An 18,331-nucleotide genomic window follows, 5' to 3' on the forward strand; every position below is an offset into this window, starting at 1 on the left:
TAGAGCATTCCTTGGTAAAAAGGAGAAAATAGGTTGTAGGCCAGCTGCTAACCCTTTCTTACTAATGACCTTGATGTTTTTTTATGGAGTCCAGGCCAGTTACTTTGTAAAATATTCCTCAATTTCAGTTTGCAGATTCAAGTTTCACACTTTTGGCAGGAATGACGCTGTTTGTTTTCTCATTGCATCTTTTCAGGCAGTGTACAATGCTGATTTGTCGTGTCACTAATACTGTTTTTTATCACTTAGTTAAAAATGGTCCCCACCAGATTTCTCCACTGTAAAGTTAATGAATACCTTAGAGGGAGTTTCTTAAAGATCATGATTATCTTGTTCCTTATCAAATTTGTGAGCATCCATCGATGCTTGTTGCCTGAATTATTTTCACCATGGTTACCAAAGGATGATTTCTAATTCCATCTTTCTACATTTATTAGTTGGCTTTTTACTATGAGGAAGATACTTGGTTTTGGCCCGTTTTTTTTTTTTTTTTTTTTAAGACGGAGTTTCGCTCTTGTTACCCAGGCTGGAGTGCAATGGCGCGATCTCAGCTCACTGCAACCTCCGCCTCCTGGGTTCAGGCAATTCTCCTGCCTCAGCCTCCTGAGTAGCTGGGATTACAGGCACGCGCCACCATGCCCAGCTAATTTTTTGTATTTTTAGTAGAGATGGGGTTTCACCATGTTGACCAGGATGGTCTCGATCTCTTGACCTCGTGATCCACCCGCCTTGGCCTCCCAAAGTACTGGGATTACAGGTGTGAGCCACCGCGCCCGGCCCCGGTTTTGGCCCTTTTATGTAATTCCTCACTGATACTGGAGTGGACTCATGGGTGCAGCGTTGATCCTTCACTGTCATTATTTGGTCTTGAATTGCATTCTGGCTTCTGATCCTTTTGATGGGTATTTTTACTTAATCCCCCTATTTTTAACTAATTTTCTCATTGCACGCTGCTAACCCAGACTGTCTGAGTGTTCCGTACAAGTCCCAGTGCCACCCCCCACCCCTTGTCACCCCTATACATTATGTATATTTTTAAGAGACAGGGTTTTGCTTTGTAGCCCTGGTTGGACTCCTGGCCTCAAGTAATCCTCCTGCCTCAGTCTCCCTGGTAGCTGGGACTACAGGTGCTTGCCACCATTCCCACTTCATTTTGCGTTTTTCTTTTTGTAGAGGTGGTGTCTTGCTGTGTTGTCGAGGCTGTTTTCGAACTGCTCACCTCAAGCAATCTTCCCTCCTTGGCCTCCCAAAGTGCTGGGATTATAGGCATGAGCAACCATGCCCAGCCTATATACATTTTAAACTATACACAATATGAATACTTTTTATTCATTGAAAAATACCTGATATATAATGCACTTTTAGCTTTGTCTTAAGGTTTTTAAATTTATGAAGAATTAATATAAAAATATGTGATACAATCTGGCTTTTTATCATTTTTATTTTATTATTATTTTTTTTGAGATGGAGTCTCTCTCTGTCACCCAGGCTGGAGTGCAGTGGCGTGATCTCAGCTCACTGCAACTGCCACCTCTGTGGTTCAAGCAATTCCCCCGCCTTAGCCTCCTGAGAAACTGGGATTACAGGCACATGCCATCACACCCAGCTAATTTTTTAATACAGACAGGGTTTTTTTACCATGTTGGTCAGGCTGGTCTCAATCTCCTGACCTGGTGATCTGCTCACCTTGGCCTCCCAAAGTGCTGGGATTATAGGCGTGAGCCACCGTGCCGGGCCCTTTTATCGTTTTTAACTTTTCTCTCTGTCTCTTTCTTCTTATCTAACTTTTTCATTTATTAAATGATTTTTTAGCGACTTGGGAGCTTCTGGGAAACATGGTGGCAACATCTCTTTGGATGTTTTACCAGTCAAAGGTCCTCAAGGTTCTCCTCTTCTTTCACAAGCGGCTTGCCCGCCTTCGGATCAGCTGGCCTCTGAAGAGCCGTGGACTGTCCTCCCCAAGCACCTGATTCTGGTAGCTTCTTCTCCTTGTGAGTATGTCACCTGTGACACCTCAGAAGTATGTTCTGGAGTCCAGGCCTGCCATTCCTTTGTACCCACGGCTCATCCAGGACACACATGGGATCCTGCACATCAAGCTGTGCCTTGCCCAGGCCCTGCTTCCACTGTTGGAGACCCCACTCAGACTTGCCTGGAGCAGAGTTCTTGTCCCAGAGCCATACTCTTCAACGAGGCTCCCATTTCCCCAGTGGCAGAGCCACACCCCTGCCCACAGAGATACAGCATTGGTTCAGAGTAGAGCAAATCTGCTATGTAGGTGTGTGCTCAAGTTAAGATGAAGCAGTGACGATTTCCAGGTTTCCTTTTTCCTCTTTGATACCAAGGATTGGAAATTTCTTTAATTGAGTGTTTGAGAAAGCAGGAGCATACTCATGTATCTATTTAGGTTTCTGGTTTATTAGTTGTTAACATTTGTCTTTTTCAGTATTGTTAAATGTAAGTAACATTTTATTTATCTGACAAAATAGGTGACATGGCAAAAACTGGACGTTTCCAGATTGTGAATAACTCTGTGAGGTTTTTGAAATTTGAGCTGTGCTGGCCAGCTCATTGCCTCACAGTCACACCGCAGCACGGATGTGTCGCACCAGAGTAAGTCTGACTTCTGTGTTCCTCAGATGCTGGCATGGTCGCTTTCTAAGGATCAAATATGTCATTGTAGTTTATCCAGTTAAATTTTGGACTGTGCGACTGCACAAAGCACATGCATGGTTCTGTAGGACAGCTGTAAGCTCAAGTGGTAGGCAGTCTAGTAGAGCAGAGATCTGCACATGGCTGGTTATGCTGTCACCCAGGAGGGTAAAGGGACATACACATCTGAGGTGGATCAGAGTCCCTGGTGTGGAAGACTTCAGAGCATTTCCTTCTTAGGAGTACCCATGAAATTACAAAGCAAGGAATGCAACTGGACATGGGATGAGGGGTCACGACGTGTCTCAACCCCAAACACTTCTGCCATTCCTTACCTTGGTTTGGGTCGTGTGTTCTGCTGGCTTTTTCTGAATGATGTTTTTCAGACAAAGCTTCCTCACTTTTAGTATGTATGAGCCGTAACCTTGCTTACGGATGCTGTAGAATATTCTAGAACAAAAGGAAGTCTTTTGGGGCCAGCCGTTTCTACACAGCTGCCTGTCCTCTGTCCACAGCCTGGCTGTTAACAGGTGGGAAAGCCACAGCTCTGCAGCTTTTCAGGACTTCATCTGGTCAGTGCATGACTCCCACGTCTGCATATTCCTTTATACCTGGGATTAACAACTTTGCAGAAAGACAAAATGAAGTTTATTTACTTTTTGCAAAATGATGTGCTAAAATTTTAGGAGAGTTTACTTGGCAGAGACTTGAGCTGAAGCGTGGTCAGGAACACTCCAAAGAGACATTGCTGGGACCAGAGCAGTCAATTTGGCATGCAACCCTTTCAGCTAACGGTAGAACAGGTTCCTCACCGATCGCTTTTTCTGTAGCCCCATGTGTTTAGCAGAGGAAGACAGTCTTGCCCTGTCGTTTTTGACATGTGTACTAAAATAGCTTTTCAATCTGGTGATTTTTTAAAATCACAAATCTGATCCCATTGTCTACTTTTAAACTCTTCTCTAGCACCCTCTGGCTCTTGAAGAGAATATTGAGCCCAGAAAATATTAGCAGCCCGGTCATAAAAAAAGATGTATTTTTCTTCATTTCTTCTCCGTCTCCCTCACCCTTTTTTCTAGTTTTCTCTGCAGCTCCTGCATTCTTCTTTATTCTCACATGGCTCAGAGCTTTTGTAGTCTTGGTCTTTTGCTCTAAAAATTTTTATCATGAGTTGCTTTTAACATGGTATTCCTAAGGCATGGTTTGTTTTCACATGAGTTTTGCCCCTGCGTCACGAGTTCGTACTGGTGAGTTTCTTGTTAGCCATTGAGTCGGGTGGAGGTGGGATGCCCATGTGGGAGCCACGTGGGAAACGCGTGGGAGTGACCTCTGTTCTCTGCTCTTCCTGAGCAGTGAGGAAATGGTCATCGGCTGGCAGACCAGTATTTATAACTTGTGTGATTACTGCTGTTAAAATGTATGCTATTTTTAAAATTTTTTAAAGGAGTAAACTACAAATTCTTGTGAGTCCTAATTCCTCCTTATCCACAAAACAGTCAATGTTCCCGTGGAGTGGTTTGATCTACATACACTGCGACGATGGACAGAAGGTACTTTTAAAAGTGGTTTGGATTTTTTTTTTTTTTGAAGTGAAATTTGTGTTACTTTGTAGCTTCAGTTTCATAATCCTTATTAGCGCTTACATTTCAAAAATCAAATGAAGGTATACTTGGCCCTTCATATCTGTGGGTTCCATATCCAAGGATTCAACCAACTGCAGATTGAAAATATTTGGGGAAAAAATGATACAAATAAATACAAATAAGTAACAACTATTTGCATAGCATTTATACTGTATTAGGTATTATAAGTACCCTAGAGATGATCTAAAGTGTACAGGACAATGTATGCAGGTTATGTGCAAATACTGTGCCACTTTATATACAGAACTTGAGCATCGAGGATTTTAGCATCCTCAGGGGGTCCTGGAACTAATCCCCCACGGATACTGAGGCATGATTATTTGTATTCTGAGCCCAACTAGGTTTATTTAATTAGCGCATTGGTATAGACTTTTTCCATAGTGATCAGAACAATTCTCTTGGGAAATGGGTGTGGAGAGTGGGGCGTAGAAGTAATTACTAATTTTCTAAATTTGCTTTAAAAAAAAAAAAAGTAGTGGGAGAAAGGAGATTTACCTTGAGGTCTAAATAAACTTTAATTCCTAAATTTATTGACGTCTTGTTTGTTTGGCATTTCTTTTCTCTACCATGATTTAAAAATGGAATTGTTTCTTTTAAAATGATAGCTATGTTTATATCTTATCTCTTTATTTGGCTCATTTCAGAAAATTGTAAAAGTTCAAATTCGAGAAGATTTAACTCAAGTGGAACTTTTAACTCGTTTGACCTCCAAACCATTTGGAATTCTTTCCCCAGTATCTGAGCCATTTGGTCATTTGGTCAAACCAATGACAAAACCACCTTCCACAAAAGTTGAAATAAGAAACAAGAGTATTACTTTTCCTACAACAGAACCTGGTAAAACTTCAGGTATTGTGCCACAAAATTATATAATTCCAATGTCTGCTGATATATTGATTCTGATGCTTTATTCTCAGCTGTAAGTTGGTGATAAATACAAATTTCCTCCTACTTGAGGAGAAAAATCAAGTGGTTATTAGCAATCATTTCAATGATGGGCTGGATTTGGGATCTGAACAGTCTTAAAATGTGAAGCCTTGGCATTTACTAAGTTTGTGTATTCCAGGAATCCTAGGTTTTGTTTGATGGTCAGAACCTTTCCTGTGTAACTCTCACCAGATCCTTGACCAAAATTGTTAATAAGTTAGCAGTTGAAGAAGACAGGACAGTGGGTGGAGCCTGGCTTCATCACTTACTCACATGACATTGAGGCTCCAGACAGGTTCAGTAGACTTGCTTGGTTTCCCCATTTGTAAAATAGGCTTTGGAATTAACTTCTTCCACAGAGGACTTCAAGGATAAATTTAGTAATTCCTGTTTGGGCAGCCCATGACTTATGGTGGCTTGATTTACCATTTTTTTTTGACCTGGTGATGGTGTGAAAACCATGTACATTCAGTGAAAATTGTGCTTTGATTTTTAACCTTGCCCTGGGTTAAAATGGTGCTTCACCCTCTTGTGATTCTGGGTTCCAGCAGCCCCGAGCCACAGCTTCTGGTCATCCCTGTGATCACAAGGGTGAACAGCCGATACTGTGTTCTGCAGTGCACTCAGTAGGTGACATGAGACTGTGGTCCTCAGCAAATGACATGAGATATTCAACCCCTTATTATAAAATGAGCTTTGTGTTAGAGGATTTGCTCAACTATAGCCTAAGGTAAGTGTTCTCAGCAGGTTTAAGGCAGGCTCAGCTAAGCTATATGCTGGGTAGGTTAGGTGGATTATATGCATTTTCCACTTAGGATAATTTCAGCTTAGGATGGGTTTATTGGGACATGATGAGCATTCATGTTCAGAAATAGTGATATATGTACAGCAGTTAGAATGGTGTTTGTTGTTTGTTAGGCACTCTGTATTGCTAATATTCCTCAGGAGTCCTAAGATTATTTATTTTTGTCCCCGTCTGTCTCTCTCACTGCTGGCTCAGGCTAAATGAGCAGTGTTGTTGGTGGGACCTGTTAAAAAGGATGTGGGTACATCTCTCGCCTGGCCCTCTTAACTCCTTGCCTCTCCATTGATTTTTTCTACCCACAGCCTTGCCCTCCTGATTCCCTCCCCTCCTGGAACTTGTCATTCAACCCTGAAGTTCTCTGACCTGAGCCTGGCACTTGCTGACTGTCGACCCTCTTCAGTTCACTCACCCAGGGCTCACAGCAGTTCTTTGGCCTCCCTGAGACCCCCCAGCCCGCTGGTCCTCTGTTTTGTGCTCTCTCCCAGCCTGCCATGCCCCTTTCCTCTTGTCACTCCATGGACTCTGAGTCTGTCCTTACAGTTGCTGTTTCAAAGGCTTCCGTGACTGCCGTGTGCTCCTCTCCCTCTGTTCCTGCCTGGCAAGATCCCAATCCTGGCTTGCCCCAGGGGCATAGCTCCTCCTGCCTCTACCCCAGCAGCGAAGCCACGCTGGAGGGAGCCACTCTGCCCTGCTGAGGGTTCCAGGTGCCCCTCCACACAAGGCTTTGCTGCCTCTAGTGCTCTGTGTGTGTCCTGCAGCCCCCGCTCCCCTCTGCGGCTGGGGCCCTTCCTTCCTCTAAGAGCTCCTGCCCCCTCCTCTGCTCCTGCTGTCACTCTTCTTAACCATTGACTTTGCCTGACACATGAAAAATAGGCCCTGAGACCCAGTGAAAGGCTCTGTTTCCATCACAGGCAAACCCTCTGCTTGGAACTCGGTTTGTCCATTTTCACCTCTCAGGGGCTTCCTGTGTTCCCCTCTCTCTCCAGGGCCATCAGCTTCTGCCTCCTTGTTGATACATCTCCACCAGCACCCAGTACACTCCACCATCAGTGGTTAAGAAGCATCTTTCTCGGCCCCCATACCCTTTCCTTGGAGCCGCCCCCTCTTAGCAGCCCCCTGCCCTCACTTCTGTAGGCCTTGGCTGCAGTTACCTCATGCCCGTCCTGTGGAGGTCACTGAAGAGCTCCATGTGCCAAATCCAGGGTCGGTTTTGTGTCTCGGTTGACTTGAACTGCCAGCACTGTTGACCACTCCTCCACTATAGAGCACTCCTCTGTGCAGCTGCCGTGCCCCAGTGCTCGAATTTTCCTGCTTTACGTGCTCCTGCTCGGTTCCCTTGCTGACTCTTCTCCCCAATTTCTGAAGACTGGCCGGGTTCCGGCCTGGCCTGCTTGTGCCTTTCCTTCTCTGTGTTCTCCTGCTCAGTGATGGCCTGTGTCCTGTGACTCTCATGACTTCCCATGTGCTTGGGCCCAGGCATCACACCCTGGTGGCTGCTTGGCTCACATGTGGGCATCTCACAGGCACATCAGGTATAATAAGCCTAAGAGAGACCCTACACCTCCTCCAGGTTCACCCATGTCAGTAAGTGGTACCACTATCTGTCCATTGGTTATTTCTGATTTCTGATTTCTTCCTCCCTCCTCCCACTCAGTCCATCAGCAAGTCCTTTGAAGACTGTCTTCAAAGTAGAGGCCACACATGTCCACGTCTTTTTCACCCCTTTGCCATTGTCCACGCTGGAGGCAGTCACCATGTGAACATCTCAGAGCCAAACTGCTGCAGCTATAACTTACCTGGGCTTTCTTGTCCACTTCAGTGCCTTGCAATATCTTTTCTACAGAGCAGTCTGTAACACTTTAAAACTGTCAGTCATCTTACTGCTCTCTGGCATAAGCCCTTCAGTATCTTTGCATTGTACTTGTAATAAAACCTAAAACAATATGTAACATACCTGATTTTTTAAAGAAAATACTGTGGTTCCTGTTGAACTCCTTTAGGAATCTAATGATTGGGTTTTTCTAACCCCAGTTTGAGGTAGTAAGGCCTGTCACAGTCATCTGCTTGTTCTCCAGTCTGTCTGAGTTTGAGTTATGATACGTGTCTTCCTTTTAGAGAGCTGTCTGGAACTCCAGAATCATGGCACCATAGACGTGAAATGGCATCTGTCGTCTTTAGCTCCGCCTTATGTGAAGGTCAGTCACGACTGCCTCAGATATAATCACTTTAATGTTTAAACTTTATTCAAGATGTTTTTAAAACTGACTACAAGCATTGGTTGATATTGCTGGTTATTTGCTTGTTTGTTTTCTGAGACAAAAGTCTTGTTCTGTCACCTAGGCTGGAGTGCAGTGGTGTGAACACTGCTCACTGCACCCTCAACCTCCCAGGCTCAAAGTGATCCTCCTGCTTCAGCCTCTCATATAGCTGGGACCACAGGTATGCACCACCACAACCAGCTAACTTTTTGGTTTTTGTAGAGGTGGAGCCTCACTTCATTGTCCAGACTGGTCTTGAACTCCTGACCTCAAGTGATCCTCCTGCTTCAGCCTCCCAATATGCTGGGATTACAGGTGTGAGCTGCTGCACCTGAACTTGCTGATTATTTGTTCCACCAATTCATTTAGTTGGTTTTCACTTTTGATGAGGATGATATATGCCCACTCTTTTTCACAAAGTGGTTTTGAGAGTCAAATTAGAGAAATATGTGGAAATACATGTTTGCTTAATGTAATGCTGTCTTCTAGCCCTGATTTTATCTGAAATAACTTTATTTTGAGAAATATGTAAAAATTATATTTCTGAGCATTGTATGTGCTCATGCATGGCTTTCCCCTCGGGTTCTGAGTGCTAATGTATGTTCCCAGCCAGCAGTGCAGGAAAGGAAACTGAGCACTCTTTGCCAGTGAGTGGCAGCCTACTGTCTATGGTGCTAGTCTTCCAGGGCACCACCTGAAGTCAGTGTGTTTGACATTGGTGGTGTTTAGAATACTGTGGTCTCTCTGCCATGTATTTTGTGTGATGGCAATGGTTTTGAGTCATAATACTAACAAAATGTGTATAAAAAACAGTTTCTGGACCTACAGTGAAAAAATTAAAAACTACTTGGGAGGATCACTTGAGCCCAGGAGGTAAAGGCTGCAGTGAGCCATGATTGCGCCACTGCACTCCAGCTTAGGCAACAGAGCCAGATCCTGTCTTAAAAAAATAAAAGTAAAAATAAAAAACTGGCATTGCATAGTTATTAAAATGCACATTCAACAGAGTCTTCAGAGTCTTTGAGGAAAAGATAGTTGTTTAACATTATGAGCTTCACCATAAAGATCACTATAGCTAGGGAAGTGATAAAAGTCACCTTGTATGACCTCACCTTTGGTGACATAAGTCAGCATGATGGCCTTGTGCAGAACTCAGTGAGGTAGCACTCCCATTTTGGGAATACCTTGCACTCTCCTTGTTCACTGCTAAGTGTGTTAGTGTGTTCTTAACAACCATAGAGGTAATAGTGTCTCTGTGGGATTGATCCATTGGCTTCATGGTTTTTAATTTGTTTAAATGATTGCTTTGCAGGGAGTTGATGAAAGTGGAGATGTTTTTAGAGCCACCTATGCAGCCTTCAGATGTTCCCCTATTTCTGGTCTACTGGAAAGCCATGGGACACAAAAAGTAGGTTTTGATATTTTTTTCCATAGGCAGTTAGTAAGAGCATCATGTAAATTGTCCAGAAGTGCTTTATTTGATTCCACCCATTTTAGCTTGTTTAACCTAGAGCAGTGCTACTCACAGAGCCAGTGTGCACATGAGAGAAGAGCCTGCCTCACTTGCAATGTGCTGCAGCAGATAGTCTTAGTATGAAAAAATGGTCAGCTTAACAAATGGCACCCTTAACAGTAAAGACCACAGACTGCCAGTGCTTACAGTTGTACTGCACTGATGGAGACAAGAGTTTTGTCTATCAGCCGTAGCCAGAAAAACCTGCCATTACTCAAAAATAGCTTGGTATTCATGGCATAGTCAACAGCATATCTTCATGGGTGACAGATCCCTCCAGCTACTATGACCCTCTTAAATGTTAATTCATTTCTAGACCTGACATGTTCCCTTCAAATGTCTCCTAATAACACTAGTCATCCACTTGGCCTCAGTAATATATTTTTTCATTCTAGTTACTGAAATTTATTGGCTCATTTATTCAGACACTCAGACTTACAGTAAGTTATAGAATATAGCTGTGAACTCAGAGCTGACTGTAAAAGAATCTTGAAGCAGCTATAGCAGTTGTTGCAAACTGCACTTTACTGGGTCTGTATAACAGGCTTTCAGACTGTTTCTCACTTTTTTTGGAAAGACATACAGTTCTACAAGTGTAGTTTAGTTAATTTCCCAAACTACAACAGAAGCAAAGCAGAAGAACAGGGGATAGACACATTGCTCAAATAAAGTTCAACATATGAGAAAGGATTGTAAAAAGAAAGACATCCTTTTATCAATGGATCAGAAGACTTAACCTTTTAAGACATCAGTGCCCCCTAAATTGATCTATATATTCAGCACAGTCCCAATTAAAACCCCCGCTGGGCCCAAAACAGTCTATAGTCAATGCTCTTCCTATCAAAATACCAGCGTCATTTTTCAGAAAACTGGAAATAACTATGCTAAAATTCATATGAAGCCAAAAAGCCTGTATAGCAAAAGCAATCCTAAGCAAAAAGAACAAATCTGGAGGCATTGTGCTACCTGACTTAAAACTATACTGTAAGCCTATAGTAACCAAAACAGCATGGTAGCAAAACAAGAACAGACATATAAACCAATGGAACAGAATAGGGAACCCAGAAATAAAGCCACACACCTATAGCCCTCTGCTCTTCAACACAGTCGACAAAAATAAGCAATAGGGAGAGGACTCCCTATTCAATAAATAGTGCTGGAATAGCTGGCTAACCATGTGCAGAGGAATGAAACTGGACCCCTGCCTTTCACCATATACAAAAATTAACTCAAGATGGTTTAAATATTTGAACATAAGACTTCAAACTATAAGAATCCTAGAAGAAAACTTAGGAAACACCATTCTGGACATTGGTCTTGGGAAATAATTTATGACCAAGTTCTCAAAAGCATTTGTAACAAAAATTGACATATAAGATCTAATTAAACTAAAGAGCTTCTGTGCAGCAAAAGAAACTATCAACAGAGTAAACAGACAACCTACAGAAGAGGAGAAAACATTCACAAACTATACATCTGACAAAAGGGACTTAAACAACTGAACAAGCCAAAAACAAATCAGCCTATTAAAAAATGAGCAAAATACATGAACAGACACTTCTTAGAAGAGGACATACAGCCAACAAACATGAAAAAATGTTCCACATCACTAATCATCAAGAAATGCAAATCAAAACTGCAATGAGATACCATCTCACAGCAATCAGAATGGCTGTTATTAAAAGTCAGCAGCTTGGGCAACATGTCAAAACTCTATAAAAAATACAGAAATTAGCTGGGCATAGTGGCATGTACCTGTAGCCCTAGCTACTTGAGAGGCTGAAGTGGGAGGTTGGCTTGAACCCAGGAGGCAGAGGTTGTGGTGACCCAAGATTGTGCCACTGCACTCCAGCCTGGATGACGGGGTAAGACTCTGTCTCCAAAAAAATAAATAAAATAAAAAGTCAAAAAACAATAGATGCTGGCAAGGCTGCAGAGGAAAGGGAATGCTTATACGCTTAGTGTGAATGTAAATTAGTTCAGCCACTGTGGAGAACAGTTTGGAGATTTCTCAAAGAACTTAGAAATACCATTCAAACCAGCAATCCCACTACTGGATATATACCAAAAAGAAAGCTAATTGTTCCACTAAAAAGATACTTGCACATTCATTGCAGCACTATTCACAATATCAGATACATGGATCAATCCACCATTGATCACCATGCTCATCAACAGGTGGATTGGATAAATAAATGGTAGAATGGTAAATATGTATCATGAAATACTGTGCAACTATAAAATCAAATCAAATACCTTTGTAGCAACGTGGATACAGCTGAAGGTGATTATCCTAAGCTAATTAACACGGGAATAGAAAACCAAATACCATATTTTTTCATTTACAAGTTAGAGCCAAATATTGGGTACTCATAGACATAAAAATGGCAGCAATAGAAACTAGGGACTACTAGAAGGGGGAAAAGGGCTGAAAAATTAATTATTGGGTACCATGCTCAGTACCTGGGTGATAGGATCTTTCATACCTCAAACCTCAGCATTGTGCTATATACCCAGGTAACAAACCTGCACATGTACCCCTGAATCTAAAATAAAAGTTGAAAAAGAAAAAAAACCGGAACAACAATAGGCCCATAGTGGTAAAGATACAGGTGTCATGCATCTATTTTAAAAAGAAAAAAAGAAACTGAAATTAATGAGCTAAGCAGTCATTGAAGTGTGGTGAAAATAACAGAATAAATCCGAAGAAAGAAGAAAAAAAAAATGTTCCAAAGCAAAATATAATAAAAACAAAGAAACAAGAGAAGATTAACATATCCCAAGCTGCTTTTTGGAAAAAAATAATAATACAGACAAACCTTTGGCAAAATTGACCAAGGCAGGAAAAAGGCAATTTTACACAAAAAGCATGTGTGAAGTGAGAATCTAGCAGAATGAGATTAATCAAAAATTCAAAACATTTTTAAAAGAATTAAAGATAAGGCTGGGCGTGGTGGCTCACACCTGTAATCCCAGCACTTCGGGAGTCCGAGGAGGGTGGATCACAAGATCAAGAGATCAAGACCAGCCTGTCCAAGGTGGTGAAACCCCATCTCTACTAAAAATATAAAAATTAGCTGGGCGTGGTGGCACATGCCTATAGTCCCAGCTACTTGGGAAGCTGAGGCAGGAGAATCGCCTGAACCCAGGAGGCAGAGGTTGCAGTCAACCAAGATCGAGCCACTGCACTCTAGCCTGGTGACAAAGTGAGACTCCATGTCAAAAAATAAATAAATAAATAAAAATAAAGATAAATGTGTTAAAAAAAGAATGACTTAAGTATCAAAGACTTAAAATCCCTCTTTCATGAATCGCTCAAATATGTTTTCCTAAATGGTCTTTATGGGTTGTCCTGAGAATTTATACACCTTATACCATTGTATAACTTTGTCCCCTGCCCCACAAAAAAATTACACCAAAATCTAAGCACACTTTATTCTTTGTTCAAAGATATAGTGCACACTTGTAATTAGAATCTAAATTTAGTTAAATAAAACATAGAAAAACTAAAAATAAATCCAGCTGGGTTTTGTTTTAAAATTGAAACACTGATTCTGCAATTTATGTAGATATACAAGAGACCTAGAATAATCAAACAATCTTGAAATAGAACAAAGTTGGAGGATTTACACTTCCTGTTTTCAAAGCCTTCTAAAAAGCCACACTACACAAAACAGTGTGGTATTGACAAATCTGTAGAACTGTGGAATAGGATTGAGAATCCCAAAATAAACCCTAATATTTATAGTTAATTGATTTTTTTTTTTTAAATAAGGGCACCAAGGCACTTCAATGGGGAAAGAATATTTTTCAACACATAGTGCCTGGGAGAACTGAATAACCACATGCAAAAGAACTAGTGTAGACTCTTGCTGTATTAGGTTTCTCCAGAGGAACAGAACTAATGGGATACACGTATATATGAAAGGGAGGCTATTAGGGAGAATTGACTCACACAATGACAAGGCAAAGTCCCATGATAGGCCATCTGCAAGCTGGGGAAGAATGAAGCCAGTAGCAGCTCCGTCTGAGTCTAAAAGCCTCAGAAGAGGGAAGCTATCAGTGCAGCCTTCAGTCTGTGACCAAAGGCCCAAGAGTTCCTGGTCAAACACTTGTGTAAATCCCAGAGTCCAAAGGCTGAAGAACCTGGAGTCTGATTTCCAAGGACAGGAGGAACGGAAGGAAGCATCCAGCCCGAGATAAAAATGAAAGCCAAGAGACTCAGCAAGCAAGATTATCCCACCTTCTTCCACCTGCCTCCTCCTAGCCCACTGGCAGCTGATTGGATGGTGCTCACCCACATTAGGGTGGACCTTCCTTCTACTTCGCAGACTCAAATGTCAGTCTCCTCTCTTGAACACCCTCACAGACACCCAGAAACAATACTTTAGCAACCATCTAGGCCTCCTTCAATCCAATCGAGTTGACACCTAATACTAACCATCACTCTTACCTAGTAGCATATACAGAGATTTCACTGAAAATCAACCATCAACCTTAGACCATAAACATTAGACCTAAAGCTATAAAACCTCTAAAAGACAACATAGGAATAAATCTTCATAACCTTAGGTTAAGCATTGGTTTCTTAGGTGTGACGCCAGGAAAGCACAAGCCACAAAAGCGAAAGTAGGTGAATTATGAAAATCAAAAACATTTGTGCATCAAACAACACAGAATAGGGACAAAAATTTGCAAATGATATGTCTGACAAAGGACCTGTATCCAGAATTTGTAAAGAATTCTTACAACCCAGTAAAAAGACAGGTGATCCAATTTTTTTAAATGAGCAGGGGATTTGAATAGACATTTTTCCGAAGAAAACATACAAGTGGTCAATAAACATATGAGAAGATGCTTAGAATTCCTAGTGATTAGCAAAATGCAGTCAAATCGAAAAATGAAGTATCACTTAACACCCACTAAGATGGCTGTGAGTTAAAAAACAAAATAACAAATATTGGTGAGGATGTGGGGAAATTGGAACCCTCATACATTACTGCTGGGAATGTGAAATGGTACAGCTGCTGTGGAAAACAATTTGGCAGTTTCTCAATAAGCCAAACAGAATTACTGTATGACCCAGCAATTCCATCTCTGGATGTACACTAGAAAAGTTGAAGTAGGTTTTAAAACAAAAACTTGTGCACAGGTGTTCACAGCAGTGTTACAGAAGACAAAAAAGTGGGAATCACCCAAATTGATGGATCAATAAACAAAATCTGGTATATCTATAAAATGAAATATTATTTGGCAGTGAAAAGGAATGGAGTTACTGGTACATGCTATATCCAGATGGATAAACCTTGAAAACATTATGCTAAGTGAAAGAAGCCAGTCACAGAAGCTCACAGGTGTGTGGTTTTATTTATGTGAAATGTCTAGGATAGGCAAATCTATAGAGAGAAAATAGAGAATGCATGCCAGGGGATTAGCTGAGATACTGAATGTTAAAGTTCCCAGTATGTGCCTAGGGTGTAACATGCAGTAATAATAGTTTTCTCCTCCTCTGTTCTGTTGTGATTTTGGTATTTGAAGAGATAGATGTAGTTGGGAATTTATAGTTCTGTAGTCCCCAATGGTGGTTTTTACTCTTTCTGGTGGTTTTTAGCCCTTCCATTGGTTTTTACCCTTTCCTTCCTTCATCTTCTCAGAGTCCACGTCCATAGTGGTGTAATTCTCTAGTTAGATGCTCTACTATCCCTGACCAGTCCTGCCTTTGTCCTTAGGCTCCCAGAAGCCATGAGCTCAGGCTTGCTGGGTTATTATGTTTAAGGTTCTGTTTGGGCAGAAATTAGGCCACTTAGGTGTTTTAATGTTTGAGTCGACTCAGAAGTCCTGATTCATTGTTAACCTAATTAGTGATCAGTATTATCAACAGTAAATTATTTAATAGAGCTAAGGCTGTTAATATTGGTAAACGTTATAGTGTTTTTAAACATTACAATTTTCTCATAATTGAGGTTTTTATAGGTTATACACATGCAGGGTGTGTTTATCACTGAGCTGTGTGGCCAGGGTCACTGGCTGTGACTGACATTTGGAATCTAATCATAATGCGAGCTGCCACTGTGGAGCGTCTGACATTTGTCTTGCTCAGCCTCCTGCAGCCGCCATCCTACCACTATTGTCAGTCTTCTGCAGCTCCCGGGCCACTGCCAGGCCTTTGTCCTGGTACTGCTTGGCCGGCAGAGGGTTCCATAAGCACTCAAGAGAAGATGATTGAGGGTTTGTGGTTGGACCTTTCTCGTGTAGGTCTTGTGCTTGACAGCTTTAGTGCTTTCTGTTAACATTTCCCCCGATAGTAGAGCATTTATTGTACATTTTAAGGAATATGTTATATAAAGCCTTAAGCAAAAACGTGTTTTAGATCTGGTATAGTAACAAACCCACTAGAAATGAAATTGTCCAAATTCTTTCAATTAGCGGGAAAACGAGCCAATGCAAAAGCATTTGTTCTTTAACTTTGTTCATACCAAATCTTTGAACTGGTAATCTAGCTACCACTGCATTTAATGATCAGTTGTCTAAATTTCTCTCTGTATGTATTTTGTAGGTCTCCATCACATTTTTGCCCAGAGGTAGAGGGGATTATGCCCAGTTTTGGGATGTTGAATGCCACCCTCTTAAGGAGCCTCACATGAAACACACGTTGAGATTCCAACTCTCTGGACAAGTGAGTAGTACACTGAATTTAAGTAAATTATTGTGTGTATTTTAAAAACAGAAAGGTAAATTGACAAGAAAAATTGGTCTGAAAATGCAGAATACAGCCCCATGACCTTAATTTTCTGGTTTGTCTTTATTAATTGGCATGTTTGAGGTCTGGGTTTGGCTGTATTGTTCATATAGCCCATGAAGCCCATGTTTGACTTAATTACATAAGAAACCCTGTGTGTGTGCGCACACACATCAAGGATGCACGTGGGCACTTAAGAGAGAGGAACCAGCCAGGCACAATGGCTCACGCCTATAATCCCAGCACTTTGGGAGGCCAAGGCGGGCAGATCACAAGGCCGAGAGATGGAGACCATCCTGGCCAACATGGTGAAACCCTGTCTGTACTAAATACACAAAAATTAGCTGGATGTGGTGTCGTGTGCCTGCAGTCCCATCTACTCAGGAGGCTGAGGCAGGAGAATTGCTTGAACCCAGGAGGCAGAGGTTGCAGTGAGCCGAGATCATACCACTGCACTCCAGCCTGGGCAACAGAGCAAGTCTCCTCAAAAAAAAAAAAAAAAAAAAAAAAAAAAAGAGAGAGGAACCAGGTAGTACAGAGTAGAGAGTTTGCAATTTAGGGAATTTAAAAATCTTAAATCTCCTTTTAAAATTTTTTAAAAGAAATGGTAAAATTCAAATAAATAAATGTCCATATATTTTCTTAGAGTTTTTATTTATTCTCCCTTACCTTGTGTTTTTTCTGTACAGAGCATCGAAGCAGAAAATGAGCCTGAAAACACATGCCTTTCCTCAGATTTCCTTGTTAAAATAGACCATTTAGTTAAGCCCCAAAGACAAGCTACGTCAGAGGCTTCTGCTCGCATACCTGAGTATGTTGCTTTTGTCTTTCTTACGAATTTTTTCCCAACCTTATTGAGGAGTAGAGTCTATAAAATGCTCAGTGACTTTACCTAAGTTCACATGTGTTACCAGCACTCTAATCAAGATATAGAATATTCTTCTCGGCCAGAAAGTTCTTACTGGTCCCTTTGCAGTCAAGATTGGTCCTGTTCTGATTTCTGCCTTCATAGATTCATTTTGCTTGAACTTCATATATACATGTATGTATGTATGTATGTATATACTCTTTGTGTCTGGCTTCTTTTTCTCAACATGCTATTTTAAAAAATTCATTCATGTTATTGAATATACCTATAGTTCACTCCTTTTTATTGTTTAATATTCTATTAAATGAACATATGGTAATTTATTTTCCTGTTGACTTTTGGATGTCTTATAATTTGGGACTATTATGAATTAAGGTGCTATGAACACTACTGTATGTGCATTTCTGAGGATGACATACATTTTCATTTCTTTTGAGTAAAAATACCTAATTTTATAAAAAATTTCTAGGTCACATGATAACCATGTGTTGAACTTTAAAATAAACTGCCAAATAGTTTTCCCTAAATAGTTGTACCATTTTATGTTCCCTTAAGCAGTATATGAAAGATTCTTAAAAAGCTTTAAAATGTAAAACTTATGCCAGCAGCATATACAGCTTTAATGAGAATATTATTTAGTATTCTACCTAATGAAAATATTTCTTAGGATCCTTAATTAACTAGTAATTAGATCTAATTAAGTTCTTGAGGAAGATGCCTGAAAAGATAATATATGTTAAATATCTGCTGAATTTAATATAAATGTAGTCATTTATTTTTTAATGAGAGTCAGTAATGCATTTGGAAGAAATTAGAACACTCTTAAAGAATACATGTTCTTGGCACACTCCCTCCGGGCTGTTATCCCTTGCTCCTCTCTCGCTTTCTCCACATCTCCCTTCTGGAGATGTAGACTCGCCAACCCAGAG

General features: G+C 41.0%; 1 protein-coding gene across 12 annotated transcripts in view; it reads left to right on the forward strand.

Annotated features, from left to right (window-relative positions):
- CEP192 (centrosomal protein 192) overlaps window positions 1-18,331 on the forward strand; it is a 132,466-nt gene that overhangs the window by 105,053 nt on the left and 9,082 nt on the right. For all 12 annotated transcript variants that reach the window (XM_032293452.1, XM_032293445.1, XM_032293446.1 and 9 more), the window contains 8 exons: window positions 1,813-1,991; window positions 2,490-2,613; window positions 4,094-4,199; window positions 4,937-5,141; window positions 8,140-8,219; window positions 9,595-9,690; window positions 16,352-16,471; window positions 17,224-17,345. In XM_032293452.1, the coding sequence (XP_032149343.1) occupies window positions 1,813-1,991; window positions 2,490-2,613; window positions 4,094-4,199; window positions 4,937-5,141; window positions 8,140-8,219; window positions 9,595-9,690; window positions 16,352-16,471; window positions 17,224-17,345 (1,032 nt within the window). The remainder of the gene's footprint in view (window positions 1-1,812; window positions 1,992-2,489; window positions 2,614-4,093; window positions 4,200-4,936; window positions 5,142-8,139; window positions 8,220-9,594; window positions 9,691-16,351; window positions 16,472-17,223; window positions 17,346-18,331) is intronic.

This window comes from Sapajus apella, unplaced genomic scaffold (assembly GCF_009761245.1).
Source record: "Sapajus apella isolate SASKATOON/1434 unplaced genomic scaffold, GSC_monkey_1.0 scaffold29, whole genome shotgun sequence".
Lineage (NCBI taxonomy): Eukaryota > Metazoa > Chordata > Mammalia > Primates > Cebidae > Sapajus > Sapajus apella.